The sequence below is a fragment of the Alexandromys fortis genome, unplaced genomic scaffold, assembly GCF_014885135.2.
Source record: "Alexandromys fortis isolate MF-2015 unplaced genomic scaffold, M_Fortis_MF-2015_v1.1 scaffold_214, whole genome shotgun sequence".
NCBI lineage: Eukaryota > Metazoa > Chordata > Mammalia > Rodentia > Cricetidae > Alexandromys > Alexandromys fortis.
Window position 1 is genome coordinate 514,026 of NW_026068100.1, and position 25,136 is coordinate 539,161.

Consider the following 25,136-nt stretch of genomic DNA (forward strand, 5'->3'; position numbering starts at 1 on the left):
TTTTATTTGGGGGTGAAGATTCCTACTCTCCCACCTATTGCAACGGGGCTAAGGTTCCAGGTAAGAGCAGCGTGAGTTCTGAAAGCAGATTCCTCCACACTGATAGTGATGTGTCTGAGCTGGAGCATCCTGGCAGCTCAGATACTGTTCAGAAGCTGTTCCAGTTCATTGGGTCAAAAATCTGCTATTTACGAGAAGCTAAATACGGATTTGCACGATTGACCATAATGGCTTCAATTTTGAAAGATAGTAGTATCAGAGAGCCCTTCCAGTTGGTGGGATAATTTGAGAATCGTCCATGCTCAAATGGCTAAAATATTGTACTTTTTGCTACTTCATCACTCCATTTTAAAAATAGGGACATTCCTAAAAAGGGCAGGCTCGTTGAGAGGGTGGAAGGATGTCAATTGAAGAGTAAATCACAACATCCACGCGAAGTCGTTCTTAGTTAACCACAGGCCTGGAGGTTAACCGTTTTCTGCAAGGGTATGGAGAGATTAGATTGGGGGTCCCCTACCATCCTTCTATCCATTTGTCCATCTGTCTGTCCATCCATCTGTGCACATGCGAACGTATGTGTGCAAGATGAAAGCCGAAGAGAGTTTGTTCCTTCTTAGAAAGGTGTAGAGACAGAAAGCTGAGCTGCTAGCACTAAATCCTAAAGCTTGGAGTTGTGGGGAAATTTGACTATTTTAAACTGTACAGCTCATTTAAAAATAGTAAAATTATGCCATTATTCTTTCAGTATGAGAGAGATAAAAATACAGTTTTTCTAAATTGGAAAATTCGCCGTAATCCTGCTGCTAATGACTGATTTCTTCCAACAGTTGCAAGGCAGATTTGCTCTGATAGGTTGATAAAGGAAACAAAATCAAGAGCATATTGGAAGTTCTTAGAGAAAATTACAGTTTAGGTATATGTTGGGGGTGGATAGTTAGACATTTTAATTGAAATAAAGCAGTTTCCTACTAATATGGGCTCACTGTGGGTGTGCTTTCGCGGCACATCTGCTCGGAAGCCCTTAAGTAGGGTTAAATGTATGGTAATGCTTTTGTGAGAAAATTATTTTTGCTAGCATCCGTCTAAGGAAACTAGCTCAGGAATTTTTTTTAAAGCAGTATAGTTATTATGCTCACATTTATGGAGTGAATTAGGATTCCAACGCTGTTTACAAATTTCGGCCGTGCTCCTCTTTGGTGATGAAGGATGATGATAATCGACACAGCGAATGATTAAAGCCAGCACGTCTGAGACTTACCACAGTCTGCTGTTGCCTCTAAGCATCGTCTGAAGCGACGTCTTACTTTCCATGTGAAGGCTGCCGACCTTATTATGACTATAAAAAAAAAATACTTAGCGGCTACATGGAAAGTTGCTCATTTGGCCTCATTGCTGTTGATCGAGGTTGAGCATGTGACAGGCCATTGTATCTGGAGCTAAATCTCTGCTGGCCCTTTGCCTTTTGGCCACATTGTCCACCAACACGCACTATTGTGATTCATGGTGTGTTATGCATCAGCATTTGTAGATACCTTGGTTTTGAATAGAGTTCTTATCTGTGAGGGCCCCTGGGTTGTTCCTGTGATTGCACATGGTGCTTGTTAAAACTGTGTTCACTCTGGCTCCAGTTTCCATAGACTGATTACGAATGCTTGGGTGTGAATGCGTGTTAAACATGCTCTCCTAGGGACCATACTCATACTTGAGGCGAACAATGGCTGATGTCTTTTATTCTCCCGTGCGTGAGAGTTCAGTGGGGGAAAGGTGACTGGTTTCATAGAAATCACAGCTTTTTTTTTTCTGGCACTCCAAGAGTCTTCTCTCCAGAATGTCACATGACCTTCAGTAGGGCAGCTATATTCCTCTCAACGTGTAAAACCAGAAGAGTTTTAAGTTACACTTGACTGCTAAATATGATATCATAGGTGGCTTCAGTAGAACTCAGCTTCACTGTGTGTGTGTGTGTGTTTAAAGATCTGCATCAGCACTGCTTGCCACATGTGTGTTCAAACTAACAATAGACAACTTTGTAAGATCTTATAGAAAACTCATTTTATGTGAAGTACTCCATGCTTCCTGTTTTAATGACATCCATTTTCTTCCTAGACATTCCTTGAGTGAGCTTCAGTTTTGCCAGCATGCTCTTTCCTCTTCAGACCCTTGACTGTGATTAGTATAAAAGGCACTTGGTAGAAGGGTTTGAAAGGGCAACCATGACATCGGGTCACATGACCAAGCTAGTCTGCATCCCCTGTGTCGGTTGTGCTCTTTAACTTGCCAGTACAAATTTCTCTCTGATGCAGTTCATGAAGCCATGTCCATGTAAGCTGCGGTTAGCCCTATCAGCAGGTGAAATACTACTTCTCAAAGAAACAGCACAAATTTTCTTTGAGGATTAAGATTTAGACAAAGTGGGGAACCCTTCAGAGAGAAGGTGACGGTGTGCTACAGTTCTCTTGTCTCTTAAAAGGGCTCACTGTGGTGTTTAACAGAAACATCCTTTCTGTATTTATTGTATTAATAGACTTTTTAGGATCAATAGGAGAGATATTATGGTTTAGTGTTTAGAATAATATAGCTTGATGAATCTTTTTCCATCTTAATGGGAAACTCGTTTTCACTGATTTGAAGCTTCAAAAAGTGAATCTTCTACAAATTAAAGAGCATTAATTTGGTTATTCTGTATGGAAACAAAGATGTAGAAAGTTAAAATTTGCATAAGTGAAGACCTTGCTGATTTCAGATTATAGTGCGGTGGAGGTTAAGGAATAAGAGCCCATAGAATTTGTAAAAACAAATTCAGTCTAACCACTTAATGGCATGTGCTAGCAATTTGCCAATTAAATATTTCTAGTATTTGAAAGATCTTCAGAGTAAAGAGTGGAGGTTCTTAATCTTTCTTAATTTCCTACTTTAAGAAACATAATAGAAAATTACGGAGATTTCTATCACTTTTCATTCAAAATTTCAGCATCCGAGCACAAGGAAGGATGGATTTTAAATGTTGCAGGAAAACTGGTGTCTTTTGAGAGGTGTATGAGCTATGGTATTTCCAAAGCACACTGCTTGATTTAAAAAAAAAATCTGTAAATATTTAGTGCCCAAATAATATTTAGTATAATTAAGACTTTTCGTTTCGGAGTTTTCCATCTTAGTGGCCACCGCACCTCCTATTGCGGAACATTGTAGTAGGCCCACTCAGCTCAAATAACTCTCCACGACAGGTATTTTATTTCACTTTAGTGACTGAGCATTGAGTCAGGCAGTTTCCCCAGTGGTAGTAATTAGTCGGAGGAGAATCTGTAGCCGTCACTTATTTTTTTTTTTAAAGTGCTTTATTGGGATTTAAAACACTCCCATTTACTCTTCCTAGCTGCAAAATTCTTTGGCATTAAGTACAGTCACAGATTTGCACAGCCATCAACACTTGGAAATTTAGAACATTTCTTTACCGTAAGGGAACCTGTATTTGTTAGCAGTTAACCGTTTCCCCTCAGCACCCCATTGGCTCTTTGGATTTTTCTAGTCTGAGGCAACCCTTAACCTACTTCCTGTCTGTATCAATTTGTTCTTAGCATTGTTTTTTAATGTTTATTTATTGTGTGTGTGTGCGCGCGCGCGTGCGAGCGCTCCTGCGTCACTTCTCTCCTCTGTGGGAACTGGTGGTTGAACTCAGGTCATCAGGCTTGGTGACAGGTGCCCTCATCTGCTTGAGCCATCTTGCTGGGTTTCATGTAAATCAACTCATGGGCTATGGGATCTGTTAGTACAGACTTTATTTTTTTTTTTAGCATAATGTTTACAAGGTTCCCCCACACATTAGCACACTTGTCCACATATTAACATATAATTATTCCTTTTAAAATTGTTGGATTTAGCACCTGTTGTCTAGCCTGTCAGTTACTGAGTACATAGGTTGTTACTGTTTGGGGCAATGAACTATACTGCTATGAGCACTCATGTCCGTACTGTGTGTGGCTAGGCAGCTTCATTTCTTATGACTGCACACTTGGACATGGCATTGTTAGGTCAGACGTTTACTCCGGGTGTGACCTCTTTTCCACAGTGACATTTTATATTTCCACCAGTTTTTGAGGATTCTGTTTCTTCACATTCTTGGCAACGCTTGTGTTAGTCCTCTTAGTTATGGCTCCCCTTGTTAAGTGTAAGCTGTTGGTCTTCATCCTCCTAATGCGAATGGCGTTAAACAAACCTTTTCGTGTACTTATTTTTATGTCACTCTGAACAAATGGCTGCTCACTTCTTTCCATTTTAAGACTGTCCTTTTATCCTCTGTCCATTTTCAAAGCCACAGAGATGCCTCAGTGGTTAAGAGCACATATTGTTCTTGGACCTGACCCAAATTCGAGTCCCAACACCAATAGGCAGCTCACAGTTGTCTGTCGCTTCAGCTCCAGGGGATGTGACCCCCTCCAGCCTCTTCACAGAGGCACGTGCGTGTGTGCGTGCATGCGTGCACACACACACAATCACCAAAGATAAAGTGAACCCGTCTCCATTTCTGAGTTGGGAGAGTCCTTTCTGTATTCTAGAGTTCCTTATCAGGCATGATTTCTAAACCACCCCTAGTCTGGAAGTTATTTTTGCATTTTGGAGGAGAATACAAAAGTTTGGATAATGTTCAATTTCTCCAGTTCTCTTTTTATATTTTCTTTTTTCTCTATCATCAGCTGTTTCCTAATCCAAAGCCACCAGGACCGTGCCTTTACTATTTATACCCATATCTTTGCACCTTAGCTTCTTCATAGCTTTACCTCTTACATGTAGGTTTCTGATCTTTCTCGAGTAGGAGGTCAGAGCTGGAGTTGGTTCTTTTGCCGGTAAAAGTCCCTTGTGCCTGTCCCTTGTAAAGATTCATCTTTCTTGTTGGATTGCCAGTCATCTTTGTTGGGATCTACTGGTGGCAAGCACTCATGCTTGACTTTAGATCTTTGTTCTTGCCTCGTTTTGTTTTTTTCCGTTAGTCTCTCCTACGATGTAACCACCGTCTTGGTTTGCAGTAATTTTGTACTCACGGAAACCAACTCTGATCTTGTATTTCTTGGGCTCTTCAGAAATCCTTGAGTTCTTATATGCACTTGAGAATCAGCTTGTCTGTTTTCTCAAGAAGCCAGCTAGGATTTTAGGAGGGAATTTCTATATGCTGTTTGCTTCAGGCTCCTGAGTGCTAGATTCTAGGATAAGCCACAACCCTAGTGGAAATTTCAACAATATTAGCTCCTCTAATCAGTAGCAGTTTGTGGTGTTTAGAAAAGAGATTTTTTTCTATCTTTTTATTAAATTTGTTGTTTTTTTGAAGACATTGCATATGGGATTGTTTCCTTAATTTTGTTTTTAGACTGCTATTTCATATATGTAAAAAATACAATTGAGTTTTGTATGATGATCTCTGATCTGGCCATACTGGCTTACTAGTGTGAATGACTTTAGTAGCATGCTTGGGAGTGTGTGTGTGTGTGTGTGTGTGTGTGTGTGAAGAGCAATTGATTGTGAAGCAGCTTTTAGAAGTCTTACATCTATCATAGACCACTGTGTTTCTGCTAGAAGGCTGATAGGTTTTGGAGGGAATGTATATGTCATTTAAGGGTGTGTGGCTGTTCATCTTCAGGAAAGAAGCATTGCTACTTTGTAATTGTTCCCACCACTTTTAAGGCCAGATCTCACTATGTAGCCCAAGCTGGCTTTAAATTTGCAATTCTCTGACCTCATTCTTCTGAATGCTGGGCTTGGAGACTAGCATCACCCTGTCTATTGTAATTATGTTTTTACAATATAAAAAGTGTAGTCAACTTTAAGCTGGAAAGTCGAGAGTGGAGAAAACTCCCATAAGTAAACTCAGAGGAACCTTAAGCTTGTTGGGTAAATAACATCACATTCCTTGTTGATCTGGTCTGAGCAATAGGCCTTCCAAATGTTTGCCACAGCCATAAATAGCAATGATTATGTTTTGAAAGATAAGTGTTCTACTTGCTTTCACTTTTAGGTAGGGTAGCTGAGCTTAGAAAAGCATGCCTCTGTCTGATCTAAACCAGTGGTTCAAAACCCGTGGGTCAGTACTGTTTCGGGGATCGAATGACCCTTTCACAGGTCGCCTGAGACCATCTGAAAACATGGATATTTCCATCATGATTCACCGTAGTAGCAAAATTATAGTTATGAAGTAGCAACAGTTGTGAAGTAGGAGGAGTTCCTCATTTGGAGATCACCCCACAATGGTTGGAGTACCAGCACCTCGTGTCCTGTGCTGTATTCCCATTCCGCAGCCAGTTCAGCTTGCCTTCTTTCTTTGACTGATTTTAGGGTGATGGATCTGATTTTAGGGCCATTTTTATACTAGGAGAAGCCTCCCACTCCTTATCACTCCTTTTAAGTAAGTAATGGGATAATAATATACCAGAAAGCTCTCAGCTGTTGAGTTATAACCAAGTAAGCAGCAAAATGGCAGAAAAGTTTTGGGCTTTTTCTTCTTCCCTAAGACTTAAGGTTAGCGGCTGTAGAGATGGCTTAGAGTTTAAGGGCACTGGCTATTGCTCTTCCAAAGGTCCTGGGTACGATTCCCAGAATCTACACAGTGGCTCACAGCTTTCTATATACCTCCAGTCCTACAGGATCCAATGTCCTCTTCTGGCCCCCGAGAGCACTGCACATACATGTTATACAGACACGGCAGGGAAAATACCCTTATACCCATAAACATGAAATAAAAATCAATAAATCTCAAAAATCAAAACCAAACAGAAACAAACAACACCTTTATCTTAGCTCTACAAAATTCTGGAAAGGTCTGGAAATGGTGAGGTCTTAGTCATAGGGCAGTCCTAAGTTGTTCCAGAAGTCATTTATGGTAAAGCCCATTCACCCAGGGAAGCCAGAGTGTGGAGCTTAACTGGGTATCCACCCATGTTGTTTTGTTTCTTCCTTTCCCATTTCCTATACTCTCCTCATTGCCTCACAAGACTTGGAGACTTCTTAGACAATCGTGGTTAAATGAGAAAGGTCTCTGTGCCTCTAAGGAGAATCATTAGCATTTTCGTGTTTTCCAAAGTGAGGGGTAAATGCCACGGACCTATTGTATTGCCCTTACAGATTCTGTTTGTAAACCTGAAGGCACAACTTTTACAAAATAAATGACACCCAGCCATTTGTTGAGGCGGAACAAACTGTTCAGATTTATGGTCCCAAAATAATTTTGGAGAAAAATGCTGTGTGTTTTTCGGATGGCAGAAATGAATGTTTGAAGGTCTCCTACGAGTCCATTAGGTGGGAAGGTGAACAGAAAGGGCCTTCTGGGCTCTGCACATCGCTGGCTGTGACCAGTCTCCTTGCTTGGCGAGTGCACTTGGTCAGGAGGGTGACGATGGAGTTTTGTAGGATCTGAGCCGTGTTTCATATCATGACTCTAGTTCTTGCCTTCCTGCCCTCTATACACTGAGGAAGGCTGTGTTCCTCCCAGAACATTATTTCCTTTTTCCTGCAAGTGTAGCATCAAATCTTAGAAATTTAAAACTAACAGGATTTGCTGTGGGCAGGCTATGGAAATGCCTTGACGATCTGGGGCAGGATCTGTTACCTCTCAGGGTGACTTTGGGCTCAGATACTTTTGTCTGAACCTCTCAGAAGAAACAAACTTTGCTTCTTGCTTCAGAACTCATAGGAGAGCACCCCTGAATAAATTTATGGTAGTCTTCAGAGCTGGCATTGGAAGCCAAAAGGCTTTTCTCTCCGATTTCTGTGCCTTCCTTCTTCAAATTCTGTTTCCTTACTGTGGAGACCTCTACACAGTGCTTATGACCTTGTACCTGACCCTGATGAATTCCGTGGGGTCGGACCTGGGTGTAGCCCATCACCTCCCATGGTACCCAATTCTCCCACAGAAGTAGGTATTTATATGCTCTGCTGGTTCAGAGTTGCAGTTAGCTCTGCTTGATATCCATTTTCCAGCAGCTGCTATGTGACGACTGTAGAGTCAGGTAACTGGGCCATGTTTGGAAAGCTACTTAGTATAGTAAAAGGAGCAGTGAGCCGCTTCCTGCTACCCAGCTCTCCGGCTAGTTTACACCCGAAATAATTACATGGAAACTGTATTCATTTAAGCACTGCCTGGCCCATTAGTTCTAGCCTCTTATTGGCTAACTCACATCTTGACTAACCCATATCTAATAATCTGTATGCCACCACGAGGTCGTGGCTTACCAGCATAAGTCTAGCCAGCGTCTGTCTTGAGAAGGGGAATCATGATGTCTGTCTGACTCTGCTTTCTTTCTCCCAGTATTCTGTTAGGTCCACTCTGCCTATCTAAGCTGCTGTCCTATCAAAAGGCCAAGGCAGTTTCTTTATTAACCAATGAAAAGTAACACATAGACAGAAGACCCTCCTACATCGTATCTAGTGTTCATGCTGTCCACTTGCAAAAAGTTCACAGTCACAAGGACCGTGGAAGGAATGTTTGGCAGGGCAGTGGCCCTCTGCCCTCCAAGGTCCATGCACGACTGGCCTTACACATGACTGTGTTGTGCTGTGTGATCTGGAAACTACCCCAGCCTTTTCTTTCATATTTGTTGCCTATTTCAGTGGAGAGCTAACAATCATGAGTGAATCTCTTCCATGACTTAGTAAGCTCATTTCATAAAAAGGTCCTTTACCCTTAGGCCAGAAAACACGTGGGGGTTTTGGTGAACGGAGATCATTTCTCCTCTATAGACCTGAAGGTACTGGGAAGAAGGATTCAGGATGAGCACCACGGCCAATAGACTGCCGTACACCGATTACAGAAACCACTCTGCCATAAAGGAAACCATAATGCTTCAGACAGCTACTGTCTTTGACCTGCTGACTATTGTAAACTTTTGCTGGCTGACTTCAATTAAAAAACTACTTAAAGAGAAGTTGTTCCCTGCCCACTACTCTGCCAGCCAGGAAGGAGAACCAGATGTGAACAATGGGGTCCTGTGCTGTCAAGAGGTTAAGAGCTGTTTGGAACTGAGAGATGTGTAGTAAATCTGGACTAATGCATGCACACAGAACACACAGATATCTTATTTTAATAACTGGGATTGATAGATCTAGAACACATAGATATCTTATTTTAATAACTGGGATTGATAGATCTTAGAGCTTAGCAATATCTCGGTGATATCCTGGTTTCTAAAGGGCAGGGCTTGGCTTCAGAATTAGAAATTCAGGCTCTCTGGGATTGCGGGAAAGCACTCTGCTGGCTCACGGTTTTTGACTTCAAGGAAGTAGTGTAGATGACAGCTAATTATAGGAAAAAATAAAGTTATCGGTTAGAATGAAGCCTATTTTAAACTTAGTCATTAATTTATTTACACTTATATATGTGTAGATGTATATGTATAGATATAAGTGTATATAGGGGTTTTAGGCCTTCAAAAGGAGCCAAAAACTTTAGCATGTGTTTTTTTTTTTACTTTCTTTAGATTTCCTTCTTGCACAGGCCATGTGGGCACTAAAATTCCTGGGTGCCTTGGCTATATATATATTCTACCTGTTAAGTGCCTTCTCTTACTTTCCATGAGACATGAAAGAAGGCCAAGAGAGGACGCTATTGACAGCCGTCCTGTAACCTGTGCGTGAACATGATTTCCATCTACTACATGGCAGAAAGGAGTCTTCCTCTTAACTGAGTTCTCGTTTAAGAACCCATTACAGTGTATTTAAGTTGTGAAAACAAATCCTTGTGTGGTTTTGGTGGTGTCTGCTCATTTATTTGCTAATATATCGATTAGCAGACTGGTGCCTTTGATTCTCCCTGGGCCTGCTCCATGCTGAGTTACCAATATACAACTGGGCAGGAACTGCAGGCTATTTTAGGATGCTTTGCTGCAGAAGGAAGTCTGACTCTAGCCCTTATAATAATCCTGTCACTTGGTGAGCACCCAAAAAATGGTGGCTGTGTTATTTAGTAGCATTAGAGCCTTGGACATTTGAATTTCAACTCAGAGGCTTCCCAGTACAGAGGGAATCTCTCAGCTAGTTAATTTTATTGAACCTGCACACGTGTTCATTCTGGGTACCTTTCTTCCTCTCTACCAATTTTTTCTTTTAAATCTTAATTATTGGTTATGTTATTTCCCTTATAGACCCCCCCTCTCTCTCTAAGAAAACTTGAAGATTGTACTTTAAAATTTTTATTTTATTGTCCTCACCATGGTCAGCCTGAGGTTTTTTTGCCACCATTTATAAAATATTTACCCAGCATAATTTTGATTTTTATTACCCCCACTGTGCAAACACATACAACCATATGCTGATGGTGGCCTTGCTATTTTCATAACAAGTAAAATTTTTTGGAACCGTTAAAAACACGGAATGAAAATAGTGAGGTGGAAGCAGGAAATTTGGGGAGAGCAGCAGAAACGAGCACAAGGGATTCTGGACCCTAAGAGGTTCGAGGACTTTGTCTTTTTCTCTTACTTCCTTTGGAAAGGGGGAATAGAAGGAACCAGGCTTAGTTTACTTATAAAAATGAGCACCTTTGACACATACATTAAATCAGGTGTAAACAGGAGAAAATCCGACAGTATCCTCCTGTGTTTTCTCATCCCCTTCTATAGGCACATTATCAGCATGGGTGGAAACTAGTAATTGTTTAGAAAAAGCACTTTCTTATTTTGTGTCCGTCTTCCTATACCTTTCTGTGTGCACACACGCGTGCACCATCCCGCCCCTCCCCCGAGCTCAGCCTGTGCTCTACAAGTGAGCTACTCTCCAGTCTCCTCTTCTTGCAAGACGAGCAGGGGTGAGTAGAGGCCAATACACTGAGAAGCACAACTTGAAATGGAACCACCTGACCTTCTCTCCAGCACCCACCCACCCCCGCTGAATTTAAAGTCATGCTTGGCGGTGGTGGTGCACACTTTTAATCCCAGCACTCAGGAGGCAGAGGCAGGCAGATCTCTGAGTTCCAGGACAGCCTGCTTTACACAGAGGGACCCTGTCTTGTCGGGGCAGGAGTGGGGATTAGAGTTAAAAACTCGAGACTGCTTGCGGGCTTTTCTTCTTGTCTTTTACTGCAAGGTGAGCTTGAAGAATTTACAACTGGCTTCAGTTCTTTTTTTAGGGTCTGCATCTTTCAAAATCTTGATAATGGACTTTTTTATTTGTTGTGGTTACCTGTCTTCTATCTGGCTCTTCTGCTTCTGTGTTAGATACGTTTTGGTGGCTCTGATAAAACACCATGACTAAAAGAAACTTCCAGAGAAAAGCTTACTTTGGCCTATGATTCCAGACGGAGAGTCTGGGGGGAAGGGATGATTGCAGATGGCAGAAGCAGGAAGCTGGCTGATCATATTTATATCCACACACAGGAAGCAGCGGGAGGGAGACATAAATCCTCACAGCCTGCCCCCAGTGACACTTTTCTCCAGCAAGCCTCCTCCCCCTAAAAGTTCCTTGAGTTCCCCACACAGCATCTCCTGTTGGGGACCAGGTGTTCAAATATGTGGGCCTGTGAGGGACACTTCTCATCCAAGCCACCACAGCCGCTAACGATCAGGTTCCATCCACTATAAACAGCCACTCTGTGTTGAAGCAAACAAATGAGATAAAAATTTAGCTTTTCACATAGCTTTTTCTTCCCATTTGGTAAGATTATTAACTTTAATATTTCAAGGATTCCCATGGGTTTTCTGACTTCTGTTTCTGCTAAGTTTTTATTTTGTATAGGCATTCATATTTGAGTTACTTTTTGAGTAGAAATGCTCATTTGAGTTCACCTAAGAAAGAATCCAACTTTCCTTATTTTCTCCATTTTTTTCTTTTTCAGAGGATGTCAAGCAAGTGTTTGGACAGACTACAATTCACCAGCATATTCCGTTTAACTGGGATTCAGAATTTGTGCAACTGCATTTTGGAAAAGAAAGGCAAAGACACCTTAACTATGCAGAGTTCACACAGTTTTTGCTGGTGGGTCGAATTCTTTTTTCTTTAGTTGCCAGATATTTTTACCCTGAATTGTTTTTTCTTACAGTTTCTGATAATATATCAGAAGGTCTTATTTTAAAGGTTATACTTGTATTTTCGTTCCGCCAATATCTCCTTTTTTAACTATTGTAATTTATGTGTATGGGTGTCTTGACTAAACATCTGTGCAACTGTGTGCATTGTTCAACGAAGCCAGAAAACAGCCTTGGATTCCCTGGGATGAGTTACAGACGGTTGGGAGTTAGTTGCCTTGTGTGTGCTGGGAACCAAACCTGCGCCCTATGGAACTGTTGAGCAATCTCTCCTGCTCCTGAAGTCTTAATCTTAAAAAGTGGAAAAGTGAAAAGGAAAAAATAATTCAGTATAATTTCTTGTTTTTTGTCCCGAAGCCCGATTCACCACAGGTTTGTAAGACTAGAAATTTAGAAGTATTTCTTTTTCAGTAGGTTGAAAATGTAGGATTACATGGACCTCTTCCTGTTTGAGACTGTGAAATGATCTCCTAAAGGTTACGAGGTCAAAGAAGGCAAAATCACAGGGCTGGAAAGATGTCTCAGAGCCTAAGAGCATTTGTTGTTCTTTAAGAGCAGAATCAGTTGCGTTGGGATTTGTGCCCAGATGTCCCACTATGCACCAGTAGTGTGTTTGCCTGAGAAAGCTAGCAGATGCAGCCGGCTGCCTCCGACTGTAGAGTTGTTCCCTCTGAGATCTTAAGTAGATTAAGCCTCCAAGTCTCCAATTGGCACATATTGAAATCATCCAGGCAATTTTAGAAAGCGTGCCTACAGATTTGGAGATTGCTGCCTTGGGTGGCCATGGTAGGCTACACCTGCTGTGAGAGGGAATTTATTGCCTTTTTAGTTCCTCTCCTGATGTGGGAGTGTCATATATCAATCTGTTGATTTCATTGGTTAAGTTATAATAAACCAGCTGCTTGGCCTCATGGCTGGAACATAGATGGGAGGAGTAAACAGAATAGAATTCTGGGCGGAAGAGGAAGTGAGGTCAGACTCTGCTCTGCTTCCGGAGAGACCGGACAGCTCTGCTGGAGCAGAGACGCCATGCTCAGCTCTCCCAGGCAGCTGCAACCCACGATGGACTTAGGCTAGAATCTTTCCGGTAAGCGCACCTTGGGGTGCTTACACACATCATTAGAAATGGGCTAGACCAGGTGTGAGAATTAGCCTGTAAGGGCTAGAATTCATGGGCCAAGCAGTTCTTTAAATGAATACAGTTTGTGTGTTGTTATTTCGGGCATAAGCTAGCCAAGCGGCCGGGGTGTTGGGGACGCAGCCCCGCCGCTCCTATTTCAACACTCTCCTAAGCTAACTTAGTTCCCTCCCTGTTTCTTCTTCACTTCTGTTGTGATTGGATCAGTGGACCACTGATGAGATCAGCCTAACAGTATTTTAAAATAAAATTAGACTGTTCTTATTCTGTGATAATGCTATAATGAATCCCGTGTCTTCTAGACTAACCAAAAATGAATTAAAAAATAAAATTGTGATTATGGCTTGATTTTTTTTTTTCCCTATTCAAGTGTCATTTTTTTTTTAAATTTTCACATTAATGTTTACTCTATGGGGGGCCAGTATCTATTGGTATACAAATCTCCATAAGGAATTAATTTCTTTTGGATTTTTTATTAACTCATCTTGTCTCTTCATTGATCACATTTCTCTTCCAAAATCTATTACTTAAAATCCCATGGTGGCTGTTAGTCTTCCGGGTTCTTTCTGTCTGAGCCTGGGGAAATCACCTTCAGTTCCTTGTTCTTCACTTTTGTGTTAGTATCTCAGCTCATCTGGTTCTTTTCCTTGCTGTAGACATTTCCAGGTGCAGGGGATGAAGGCAGAGCTGGGATGGAGTGGTGGGGATGGAAATAGCCAAATCCCCAGCGGTGCTTCTTCTTTATAAACATGATGTGGCATCCACGCTTAGGCACTGACTGGCGTGTGTAGCCCCTTAGTGTCCTAAGGGGCTTCCTTTTTGGACTTTTTCATTGTGTGTGTGTGTGTAGAGGCTGGGACACCCTTGGCTATTGTTTCCCAGGCAAAATCCACTAGTTATTTTGAGACATGGCCTTCCTTAGCTGGAAATTGAAGTCGGCTAGGATGGCTGAGCAGCAAGCTCAGGAATCCACCTCACTCTGCCTCCCAAATACTGAGGTTACAAAAGCTGTCTCCTAAGACAATATACTCAGACACTTTAAAAGCTGAATAGGAAGTCTTTGTTTGTTTTTTTGAGACAGGGTTTCTCTGTCTTTGGAGCCTGTCCTGGAAGCAGCTCTTATAGACCAGGCTGACCTTGAACTCACAGAGATCCATCTACTTCTGTCCCACCACCACCGGCCGAATAGAAAGTCTTTATTGCTGGCCATCGATTACATGGGAAACTTAAACAAATCACGCAGCTTAGATCCCCACAGTTCTTTGTTTTCTATGTACAGAAACCAAATTCTGGTTGATACCCTTCAGTTGGCAAGAAGCAGAGCTATAGACGCCAAAAAAACAAGGTTGGTACTTTTAGGGACTTTCCTAGATCCTGGAACTATGGACCAGGTCTTTGATAGATTAGGTCTTTGTTCACGTTGTGGCAGGTGTTAGGGTAAGTGGTGCCTCTAACGTGGTGTCAGTTACACTAGTGCGCCGCCCTGTTCTTCGTTTTATTAATTCTTTTATGAAGGTTTCTAGAGGTTGAACTTAGATGCACTTTATTGACTGGGCCATCTCCCTTGGCCCTCTCTTAGACTTTTAATTATATTGGTGCAGACACAGAATTTGTCAGGCTTTTAAGATTGCTCTTATTTTCCTTACCAAACTTCCAAGATACCTTGCATCTGGCCTGGTGCATCTTATCTGAAATCTCAGTACTCAGGAGGCTGAGACAGAAAGACTGCTTGCTGCAGGTTCAAGGCGAGGCTGGAATACAGAGTGAGGCCCTTTCTCAATTACGTCCCCACCCTTTCCCTCCTTCCAAAAAAGCAAAAACCAAGGACAAGATACCTTACCCCTGGTTTCGTATTTCCCTTGTTAAACATGTTAATGTCTGTGAATGTTTTTTCCGGTTCTATAGGGACATATAGTTCAGTAACTTAGGTGGGGAGTGGAACAGGCGGTAGTGTTTGTTGCTGCTTACACAGGACAGTGGACATGGTAGGAGGCGGTGTTCCTCTGGCGAGGAGTAATTGCAGTAATGCTATTGAGACAGATGCCTCAAAGTGACTCTGTGGAACACAGTCTAACTTTTGGTTTTAGTGGTACCTCGGCAATTGTAAGGATGATCACATTGTCCCCTTTAAGCAAGTACCAATTATACTGTAGCCAGTCAACAGTCAGCTACTCATGGCAGCTTCTTGGCCTTCCTCAGGAGGTGGGGAGCGTGACTCCAGGATTAGGTGATTCAGGATTGTGTGTTCTGTTTTCAGCTGAAGCTTGTAAGACCTTTGCTTAAACTTGACTCTGTCCCTGACAGTTAATGGGAGTATCCCACAGTGTCACACACGGGATGATTTGGCCTTTGAAGTCAGAGTGGATGCCTTAGACTTTTACTGATTTAAAGTGGCTATTAGCACCTAAGGATATTGACAAGGACTTTGCTTTAAACCCAACTTCAGACCCGGGAGAAAGAGTGAGTAGATGAATTGAGAGACGATTTCATTTGTGCTGGATTTGAGGTCACTTTCCCCACATTTCACGTGTTTTATTTACTGTCTCTGAACTCCTGACTCTAGGCAGGTTGAGCCCCGAGCCCCTACTTCAGGCCTCTTGTTTTCTTCATGGGCTCGTTACTGGCTACGCATAGCTTCTGGAATATGAAAGTGAGTATGCTCATTACTTTTATGCCAACTTGATACAAGCTATAGTCATCTGAGGGGAGGGAACCTCAACTGAGAAAATGCTTCCAAAAGATAAGGTCAGTAAGGCATTTTTAAACTTAGTGATTGATTAGTGGGGAGGGCCCAACCTGTTACGGGTGGTGCAATCCCTGGGCTGGTGGTCCTGGGTGCTATAAGAAAGCAGGCTGAGCAAGCCATGGAGAGCAAGCCAGTAAGCAGTATTCCTCCATGGCCTCTGCATCAGCTCCTGTGTCCAGGTTCCTGTCCTGTTTGAGTTCCTGTCTTGACTTTCTTCAGTGATGAGCTATAATGTGGAAGTGAAAGCCAAATGAGCCCTTTCCCTCCCAGCTTGGTGTTTCTTTGCAACAACAGAAACCCTAGCCAGGACAGTGAGCTTGGTCTCCTGTGTTTCAGGTTTCTGCTTTGTCAGGTATACCCACCTTCCTGCTGTAAGGCAGACCTCAGAAAGCAGGCCCTGCTCCCTGGCTGGCATCAGTGTTGTACAAGTAGAGAGATGCTTGGCTGTTTGGAATGTGGAAGCTGTCACCACGCATCCTCTTGTACATCTCTCACGAGGAAGAGAAGCTGCTGCAGGAACGCAGAGGACGTCCTTGTGGTTTCTTTGTTATATAGTGACAATGCTGATGTTCCTAGGAAGGGTCTCAGTTGTTGCAGGCCAGCAGAGGTTGGAGCCATGATTGATTGTATGCAGAGCGGTCAGCTGTGCACACTCCATAGGTCCCAGCTTGTATGCAGAGTGGTCAGCTGTGCACACTCTATAGGTCCCAGCTTGTATGCGGAATGGTCAGCTGTGCATACTCTATAGGTCCCAGCTTGTATGCAGAGCGGTTAGTTGTGCACACTCTATAGGTCCCAGCTTGTATGCAGAGCGGTCAGTTGTGCACACTCTATAGGTCCCAGCTTGTATGCAGAGCGGTCAGTTGTGCACACTCTATAGGTCCCAGCTTGTATGCAGAGCAGTCAGTTGTGCACACTCTATAGATCCCAGCTTTCCCCCTTGGTTTAATAAATACTGTGCTCTATTTAAGCAAATGTATGTTCCGTATAAACCACTGCATGGTTTATACAGGTTCAATCTGCTGATCTGCGTGTCAGACTCACCAAGGTGGTGGCTGGCCGTGTTGGCAAAGCTTGTATGTTCTTGTCTGTACTTTGTTTATGGATTTCACAAATGCAGGATTGAACAGCAGGGACACAAAGCCTACTTTCTGCATTCCTGTTTCTCATTTCTGGGGAAGGGTTTCAGATGACGTAGGGGCCACATAACTTACTCCTTTTGAACTAATGCAGGCATGATTGCTATTTATTTATGCTCAATTCTTTCACCTCCACTTCATGAATAATTTTATGTATGTATTTTTATATATTTTTTGAGACAGGGTAGCCTTAGTGGAACTTAGAGCTTGCTATATATACCAGACTGGCCCTGAACTCACAGAGAACCATCTACCTGTGCCTCATAAATGCTAGTATTAAAGGCAAATATGTGTATTTTCATTAATCTCTTCATATTCCTTTACTTTCATCTCTTAAACCAAAACTTTAATTATATGTATGCTAATTTATAAGCAGATTTTATTATTAACTGATATTGTTAAGAAACATCGTGGAAGCCTGGTGGTATTGGCACACACCTTTAGTCAAGGCTTGGGAGTCAGAGGCAAGCAGATCTCTGAATTGGAGGCCAGCCTGTTCTATAGGATGAGTTTAGGACAGCCAGGGCTACACAGAGAAACCCTGTCTGAAAAAGCAAAATTAACAGCAACAATAACAAAAGAATTTGTATTTAGTCAACAACAATGAGAAAAGTAACTAATACCCTACTTTTATGGTTGGGTACATGTTTCATATAAAGTCATTACGATTTTAGTTTCCTCTTCGTCTAGGTAACTTCCAATGGCTCTGACCTCTGGAAAAAGTCTAGGATCATGTCAGATGCAGAATTTCAATAGGAAGGTGCTGCATCTTGAGAAATACCTTACAGAACATGGGTAGCAAGCAGCCTCAGGCCTCCACTCATACCAAGTAGAATCTCGGTGAGGCAAGCATAGCTAGATTTGTGTTTCAGAAGGATCGTGCTGCTTGCTCATGGAACTCAAATGGAGAAAAACATGAACAAAGAGATGGCTACTAGTTGACCACTTTCTAATATGGGATTGATAAAGCTCTAGCCAAGTTGATAGTAAATGTGATTTGATAAGTAAATGGATTCAAGAGGAAAAAGAGACAGCCTCACAAGATTTGGCAGCTGAGTGGTCAGAAGATAGTCAAAGCTGAGTAGAACTCAAGGTTGACTTCTGGGTCTAGGCTTGGGCATATACCAGGATAATGGTGAATTACTGAGATCTTCAAAAAAATATCTATCCACCTGTCTGTCTGTCTATTCTCTCATATATTACATCCCAGACCACAATTTCAATTCCTCTTCTCCTTCCAGTCCCTTTCCCCTGGTTTCTCTTTCTCCCAGATCCACTCCGTCTTTGTTTCCTTTCAGTGAAGAGCAGGCTTCCCAGGGTTACCAACCAAACATGGCATACAAATTGCAATAAGACTGGGCACATACTATATCAAGACTGGATGAGGCAGCCTAGTAGGAAGAAAAGGGTCCCAAGAGCAGGCAAAAGAGTCAGAGACATCCCTCACCCTTTCTGTTAGGAATCCCACAAGAGCACCAAGCTACATAACCATAATGTGCAGAGGACCTAGGTCAGACCTCTGTATATAGGCTCTACTGAGATGGTTTTAAGGAGGCAGGCAGTCTTTCATGTGCATTAGCCATTCACACATTCGGTGTGATGACTCTGTGACACCTTCTTAGTTCTTGAGAGTTCAGATGGGGCTCCTGCCTGCATTGATTGGGCTGCCCCCCATTTTATGGAGCAGGGATGTGTTCTGTATCTACAGACTTGCCTCCTACTGCTTTAGAAAGTCATCGTCAAAAACTCAGCTGTCCTGGATGGGTAGAAAAGCCAGATTCTCTTATCAGGAGATGGGCTAGCTGACTTGAGAAGGCCTGGGTCTGGAAGTCTTCTCATATCCTTTTACCAAGTAGGGCTTAAGAAGGAGATCACCTGACTCCAGGTACATGGGCACGTACTTGTCTTATTCCAGCTTTCGTTTTATCAGGTGAGGTTGATGACATTCTAGAGACATAAATTCTAGTTGGTAAAGCAGGAAACAGAGTGTAGGAGGCAGAGCTGTGTCCGTGCCGAGGCTGACTGTCACATTGGAAAGGGTCCCTGTGCTTAGATCATATCTGTCAGATGCTAGAGCATGTGCACATGATGCTTTTACGTGTGTGTTGTTGTTACTGAATCAGATTGCTCAGGATTTTAGCTTGTGGGATTCACCCAGATCTGACCGACCACATAGAACAGCTAAAGCCTTTCTTCTGTATAGAAATAGATCTTTGGTTGTTCACATTCCGAGCCTAAGAGTGGTTGCAAGTCTGCTGCCTCCAGATCTGTGGTTGCCACATATCCCTGCAGCAGCCAGGGATTCTCTGCTGCTAGTCATCTGTGGCCTTGGCTTTCTAGAGATCGTTACTTAGGGCTGACTGCGATGTCTGTCACGGTATCCTGCTGTAACGCAAAAATGTCAGCACAAAAGTCTACTTCTGTTGAAAAAGAAATTGTTCTCTGTCGCCATCAACAAGCCAAACATGATTTCACCCATGGCAGCATCAAATTCTCAAGCTTTGGTATTAAGGAGCTGGAATATGGCTACTTGCAGAACTCCATGAAGTCACCATGGTTCAAACAGGTTAGTGGCCATCAAACAAATCCTTAAACAAATCCTTCTGTGGGTTTGAGTACTTCCCCTTTGTTCCCCAGCTTGCCGTTAGGGGTGATGGAAATATCATGATTACAAATCCTTTGCATTTGTGGCATGTGGAACGTATTCATATTGATTGTGAGTTGATCCTGACAGCGTATGTAATACATGTTGGTACTGTTTATAAGTGAAATAACCCTAGTGTTTCAGAGACATGTGGAGTGCAGTAAGCTGACATGGTCTACCCCAGCGCTCAGAGGACAAACTGTGTGGCATCCATGTCACTAAGGTGGTTAGACTCCATCTTTCATACACTTTCTACATCTGGGGGGGGGACAGAGGAAATCGAGGTTCAATCTGCTGTCGTGTCCAGGGTTGCTCAGCCTATGCTCCTGTTGAGCTGCCTTTACCGTAACACCCGCTGAGCACGGACGCTGCATCTAGCTTGCGTCCCCCCAGCTGTTAGCCACTGAGAAGGTCAGCAGAAATCCAGAAGAGCAAGGAAACAGAGAAGCACTGGACTTGTTTTCCATGAAACAAGTGTGGCCGTGTGTGCAGAGAATTAGGCAACGCTGCCCTAAGGGCTCTTATTGAAGGTCCAACCCAAGGACTAGGCACAGAATTCCACCATGCGCTCTTGAACACTCACCACGTGGCAGAATGTGTGAATTATGGGAAAGTGTGAAGACTGGAAATGCTTTCACTCTCTACATATTCATTGCTCAGTTTCATTTATACTCCGTTTTCAAATGTGTGCATCTGGGAACTGAAGATATGGCTCAGTGGGTAAGAATGTGTGAAGATGACAGTCTGAATGCCCATCCCAGCACATGTGTGAAAAGGCGCATGGAGCTATGCATGTGCCTGCAACCCCAGTGTGGTAGCCACGTGTAGCTATCTATGCATGTGCCTGCAACCCCAGTGTGGTAGGGGCGGAAACCAGAGGATCGAGAGTTCAATGGCTGGCAGCTTTGGTACAGGTTCAGTGAGAGACCTTGCTCAGAGGAATAGGTAGGGAACGGTAGAGCCAGGCTCCTGAAGCCTCTGACCTGCACAAGCACATTCACAGGTATGCACACACACACCATACATATGTACATACATGCATACACGTATGTATATCCTTACCATGATCCAGACTATTTTCAAGTTAGCATAGAATTATGAAAATTTCAGAACTACTTTTACATTTTTATACATTTTATTCTTTATTTTCATAAGCAATCGCCTTCATTTTGTCTACAGTTTTCTACCACCCTTTTTTAGTTTTCTTGACTCTGTTTTATTAAAATTATATATAATTTTATATATACACTTAATATGTATGGTATATATAAAATGTATATTTTAAGTTTTGAAAACACAAAAGCACAAATGAACCAGGCTTGGCTTTTGTGTTATCTTTCAATGGTCTTTGCTTTGCTCAAGAGAATCTGCTGTTTGTTTTGAACACATTTGGTTGTATTCTAAAGCACAAACTTCCATGTCTGAACAGAGGTGAAAAGAATTTTTTACATTCAAAATATGCCTACTAGAAAATTGGATATTATTAAGGAAATGACAGGCCTGGAACTATTAGAAGCAAGAATTCAGATCCAAAGCAGTTTAACCCCCATATATGTTGGCTTTTTTTCTGTACAGGTAGCAATTTTGAAGAGTTTCACTTTTTTCCTAAAGCAATCTGAATGGGTGTGTTGAAGTATTTGTAATCCACTAAATAAAAGCCTCTTCTAGTAATCATCATTTGGCAGAGTAGAGTGAACAGAAAACCTTCTCTGGTGCTTAAGCAGAAGGGTCTTAAGTGACAGAGGCCCTGTCCCCTCTGTCGAACCCTCACCCCTAATCTCACCTATAGCAAATGTGTCCCTTGTCTATACCATTATAAGTATTCATCTCAGAGGTGAGACAGGGTTTCTCCGTGTAACAGTCCTGGCTGTATGGGACTCACTCTGTAGACCAGGCTGGTCTCAAACTCAGAGATCCAGCTGCCTTTGTCTCTTGAGTGTTGAGATAAAAGGTGTGCACCACTACTACCTGACTTCTTGGGGTTTGCTTGCTTGTTTTTGTTTGTTTGTCTCTTCTAAGGCCTTTAATTTGATTTTCTGTACTCAGTTTAAGTATTAATTTGATCTTTCTTGCCTCTTCTACTTGTGCATTAAGGGATAATCACATCTCTTTCTAAAACTATTATTTTCTTCAATTTTTTTTTAAGTTAGACTTCCTTTCAAAAGAAACAGCTTGTTAGGATGATGACTTCAGTCAGGTTGTGGGAGCACACATCTTCTACCGCAGCATACAGGCAGGGACAGGACAGTTTTCTGTGGATTTTTCATCTTTATGTGGCTTTCTTTTTTTATTTCTTTTATTTTTAATTTTTGGTTTTTGGAGACAGAGTTTCTTTGTGTATCTTTGGCTGTCCTGGAACTCAACTCCGTAGATCAGGCTGGCCTTGAACTCAACAGAAATCTGCCTGCCTCTACCTTCCTAGTGCTGGGATTAAAGGTGTCCTTTTTTTTTTTTTTAAAAAAGGACGTCCTTTATCCTTTGTCTTTTCTTTCCCAAGCCTATGGATATTTTTAAACACACTGTACATTGTTTAGATTTTTTTCATCTGAATCTATCTTTATTGTGTATCTGTAATTATTTTCTAACCACGTGAGTTTTTAATCTGCTGAGCCTTATGACTAGGTTAGAGCGGCAGCTTTGACACTGACTCCACCTAATTCCTTAGCTTTTTGAGAGTCTAACTTCATGCTGGAGGTACTGGTGGGAGCCAGATTTATTGCCACAACTCTGTGGAGTTTCTAAGTCCATGCTACCACCAAGAAGCATGATGCTGGCTGCTCATAAATACCATTTAAGTGTTCCGTTGCAGAGATTTCTAAAAGAGCTGTGAGTATTTTGCCCTAACATTGAGTCAGGAAACCTTTCTGGAAAGGATCCACACCTCTGCTTACTGCCAGCAAACAGCCTGCTGGAGAAAAGACAGTTACCAAAACATTGTGCTTGACTCTGTTGTTGTCTGTCTAGAATCTTTTTTTTTTTTTTTAAAGCTTTTTCAGCCTTTATGTGGAAATTCCTATCAAACGTTTGGACACTATTTGTACGCAGAAATTTCTCCTGCTCAGTCCCACAACTGTTCAGTCCCAGATAAACACACAGAGGCATATATTAATTATAAATTGTTTGACCCATTAGCTCAAGCTTATTATTGACTAGCTCTTACAATTTAAATTAACGCATAAATCTTCTTTATATTTAGTTACATGGCTTGGTACCTTTTCTAAGTGTAGGATTCTCATCTTGCTTCCTCTGCATCTGGCTGGTGGAGACCAGAGAATTCTTCTGAAAATTTTCCTAGTTGGTCCCCTCCCCCAATACTTTCTACGTGGCTATTAGCCAATCAGTGTTTTATTTAAAGCAATAAAAGTGACAAATCTTTGTAGTGTACAAAAGCATTATCCCACAGCACTCATTTCTCCTTCTGTTAATACTCTTTGCCTGCCAGCCTCCCCTGCCCTTGTTTCTGCCTCTCTATTGGCCGTTTATCTCATTATTAGGACCATGGGGTGTTTTAGAGAGGCACAGTAACACAGCCTCACAGAGTTAAACAAATTCAGTGTCACCAAAAGTCACATACCGGAAAATAATATTCCCCAACACAAATGTGTCAGATATTCTTTAGTAGGTACAGAGATAACAACAAAGGCTTTAAGTCACTTTGTCCTGGGTAACAAGCCTGGCCGTTTACTTAAAAGCTAGCACACTCTTGAGTTTAGCATTTGTAGAATCGCCTGTATGTTTGGCCAGACATGCTCCCCCCCCCTTTTTTTTTTCTTCTGTCAAGGGTCTTAGGACTGAGAGGAGAGCAGACATGAGGGAGGAAACATCTCTCCTTGCAAGGTTCTTTCATCTTGCAAGGTTGTCCTGGACCATGTAGTAAGCGTATCAAGGTTACACATGAGGACACTGCCTCAGTTGTGGGGGTGGGGGCAGATCCTCCCCTTAGTAATCTACCTTACGTGGAAGGAGTGGCCAAACCTTCCTACTGAGGCCACTTTACTGGGAGAGCTTTAATGTCTCCAGTGTGAAGGAGTTGCTAAAAATGAACTCTCAGTTTGCTAATCAGAGTTTACGGGTTTTGTTTGTTTGTTGCCTGCTAGCAACTCTTCAATTGACTCTATGTAGGCAACGAAGTAGGCAATATTTATTCCTTTCATAGATACGTCCCCACCACAAACAAGGCCCCTCTTCTCTGGTGTGGTCATGGGCCCTTCCTATCCTTTGGCATCTGTTTTTCTCTTTGCCATTCCAGACAAGCTTGTCTTCGTAATCTGGGTTTCTGCTCTGTGAGGAGATGCTTTGGCTGTGGTGTGTGATGCGGATTTTGGAAGGACAGCCTTTGGGTCCTTCAGACTATGTTTTCACTAGGAAAATGGAAAGTGACTGAAGGTGCTACTGCTGTTGGTGGGAGTCACCGTGGCTTTCAGTGTTTGTGGTGGGTCTGAGGACCACTCATTTGCTTTCAGCGGATATCTACGGCGGTTTCTGTTCTCTGTAGAATACCTCCTGTGCTCATTTCTCACTGCAGGTGCTGAGCAGCTCATTCCTTGCCCTGAATTGGAGGATCTTGGCTAGACAACTCCATTTTTGTTAATTTAGTTGGCTTTTTGGACAGCCTATCACTGGTAGTGTCCATCACATGAGTGCCCACTGTACACCACAACAACAGAGGTAGGAGAAAACATAAGCAGAACGTGGTGCCTCCTCCATGGCGGGAAAGCCAATAATATCAATGCTATTTCTGATATAGGGTGGAGTATTATAACATGTTCATGTCTGGAACCACATGGCAGGGCACTAATTTTTAATACAGAGGCCAAGTCGGGTTTTTCAGTCAAATAGTGGGCCTACATGGCAGAGTTGTGGTTTCTGGGTAGCTCTCCAAGAGTCCTGAGCACCTTGCATCGGAGAGGAATCTCTCTAGACGATACAGCCTCTCGGATCTGTCTGTCGAGGAAAGAGCAGGCTGGATCTGTGACTTTGCAAGGTGGACCGCTGCGCTCAGAGACGGACAGTGAGGGTCACAGAGACACTCAAGCCAGGTCTCAGGAGGCACTGAGCCACTGCTAGGAGAGAAAAAGAAAAGATGTATTGAGTGAACTTTTAAAGGCCCAGAGAACACGATTTGGTAACTGGTTTACAATTTGGAGAAAAGAAGCTTGGAGAATTGGAAATGACAGCTTTTCAGGTGATGTCACCAGGAAACCAACATGCCAATATAATTAAGCTTTGAACCTAGAAAAGGGACCCGAGCTGAGTACTGGGTGGGGGACATTAATGGTGGGGTTAGTGATGTGTAATTTTATGACCTTTATAAGATACATATAGGGTATATTCTTAGAAATTCGGGTAGAGCAGGCGGGAGTGGGAGATTTGGAGGTAGACAGAAATCTTAGTTCGTAAGAAATCTTTGGCGGATTGTGGCAGCTGCTCTCAGAGTGGCAGGACCTGAGGATGCGGCTGACTGACTCTTTCA

The 25,136-nt window shown here is 42.5% G+C and overlaps 1 protein-coding gene across 1 annotated transcript in view; it reads left to right on the forward strand.

Annotated features, from left to right (window-relative positions):
* The window catches only part of Slc25a13 (solute carrier family 25 member 13), a 176,006-nt gene that overhangs the window by 71,502 nt on the left and 79,368 nt on the right, over positions 1 to 25,136 (forward strand). Inside the window, exon 5 of the mRNA XM_050123834.1 lies at positions 11,807 to 11,946. Coding sequence (XP_049979791.1) covers positions 11,807 to 11,946 — 140 coding nt within the window. The remainder of the gene's footprint in view (positions 1 to 11,806; positions 11,947 to 25,136) is intronic.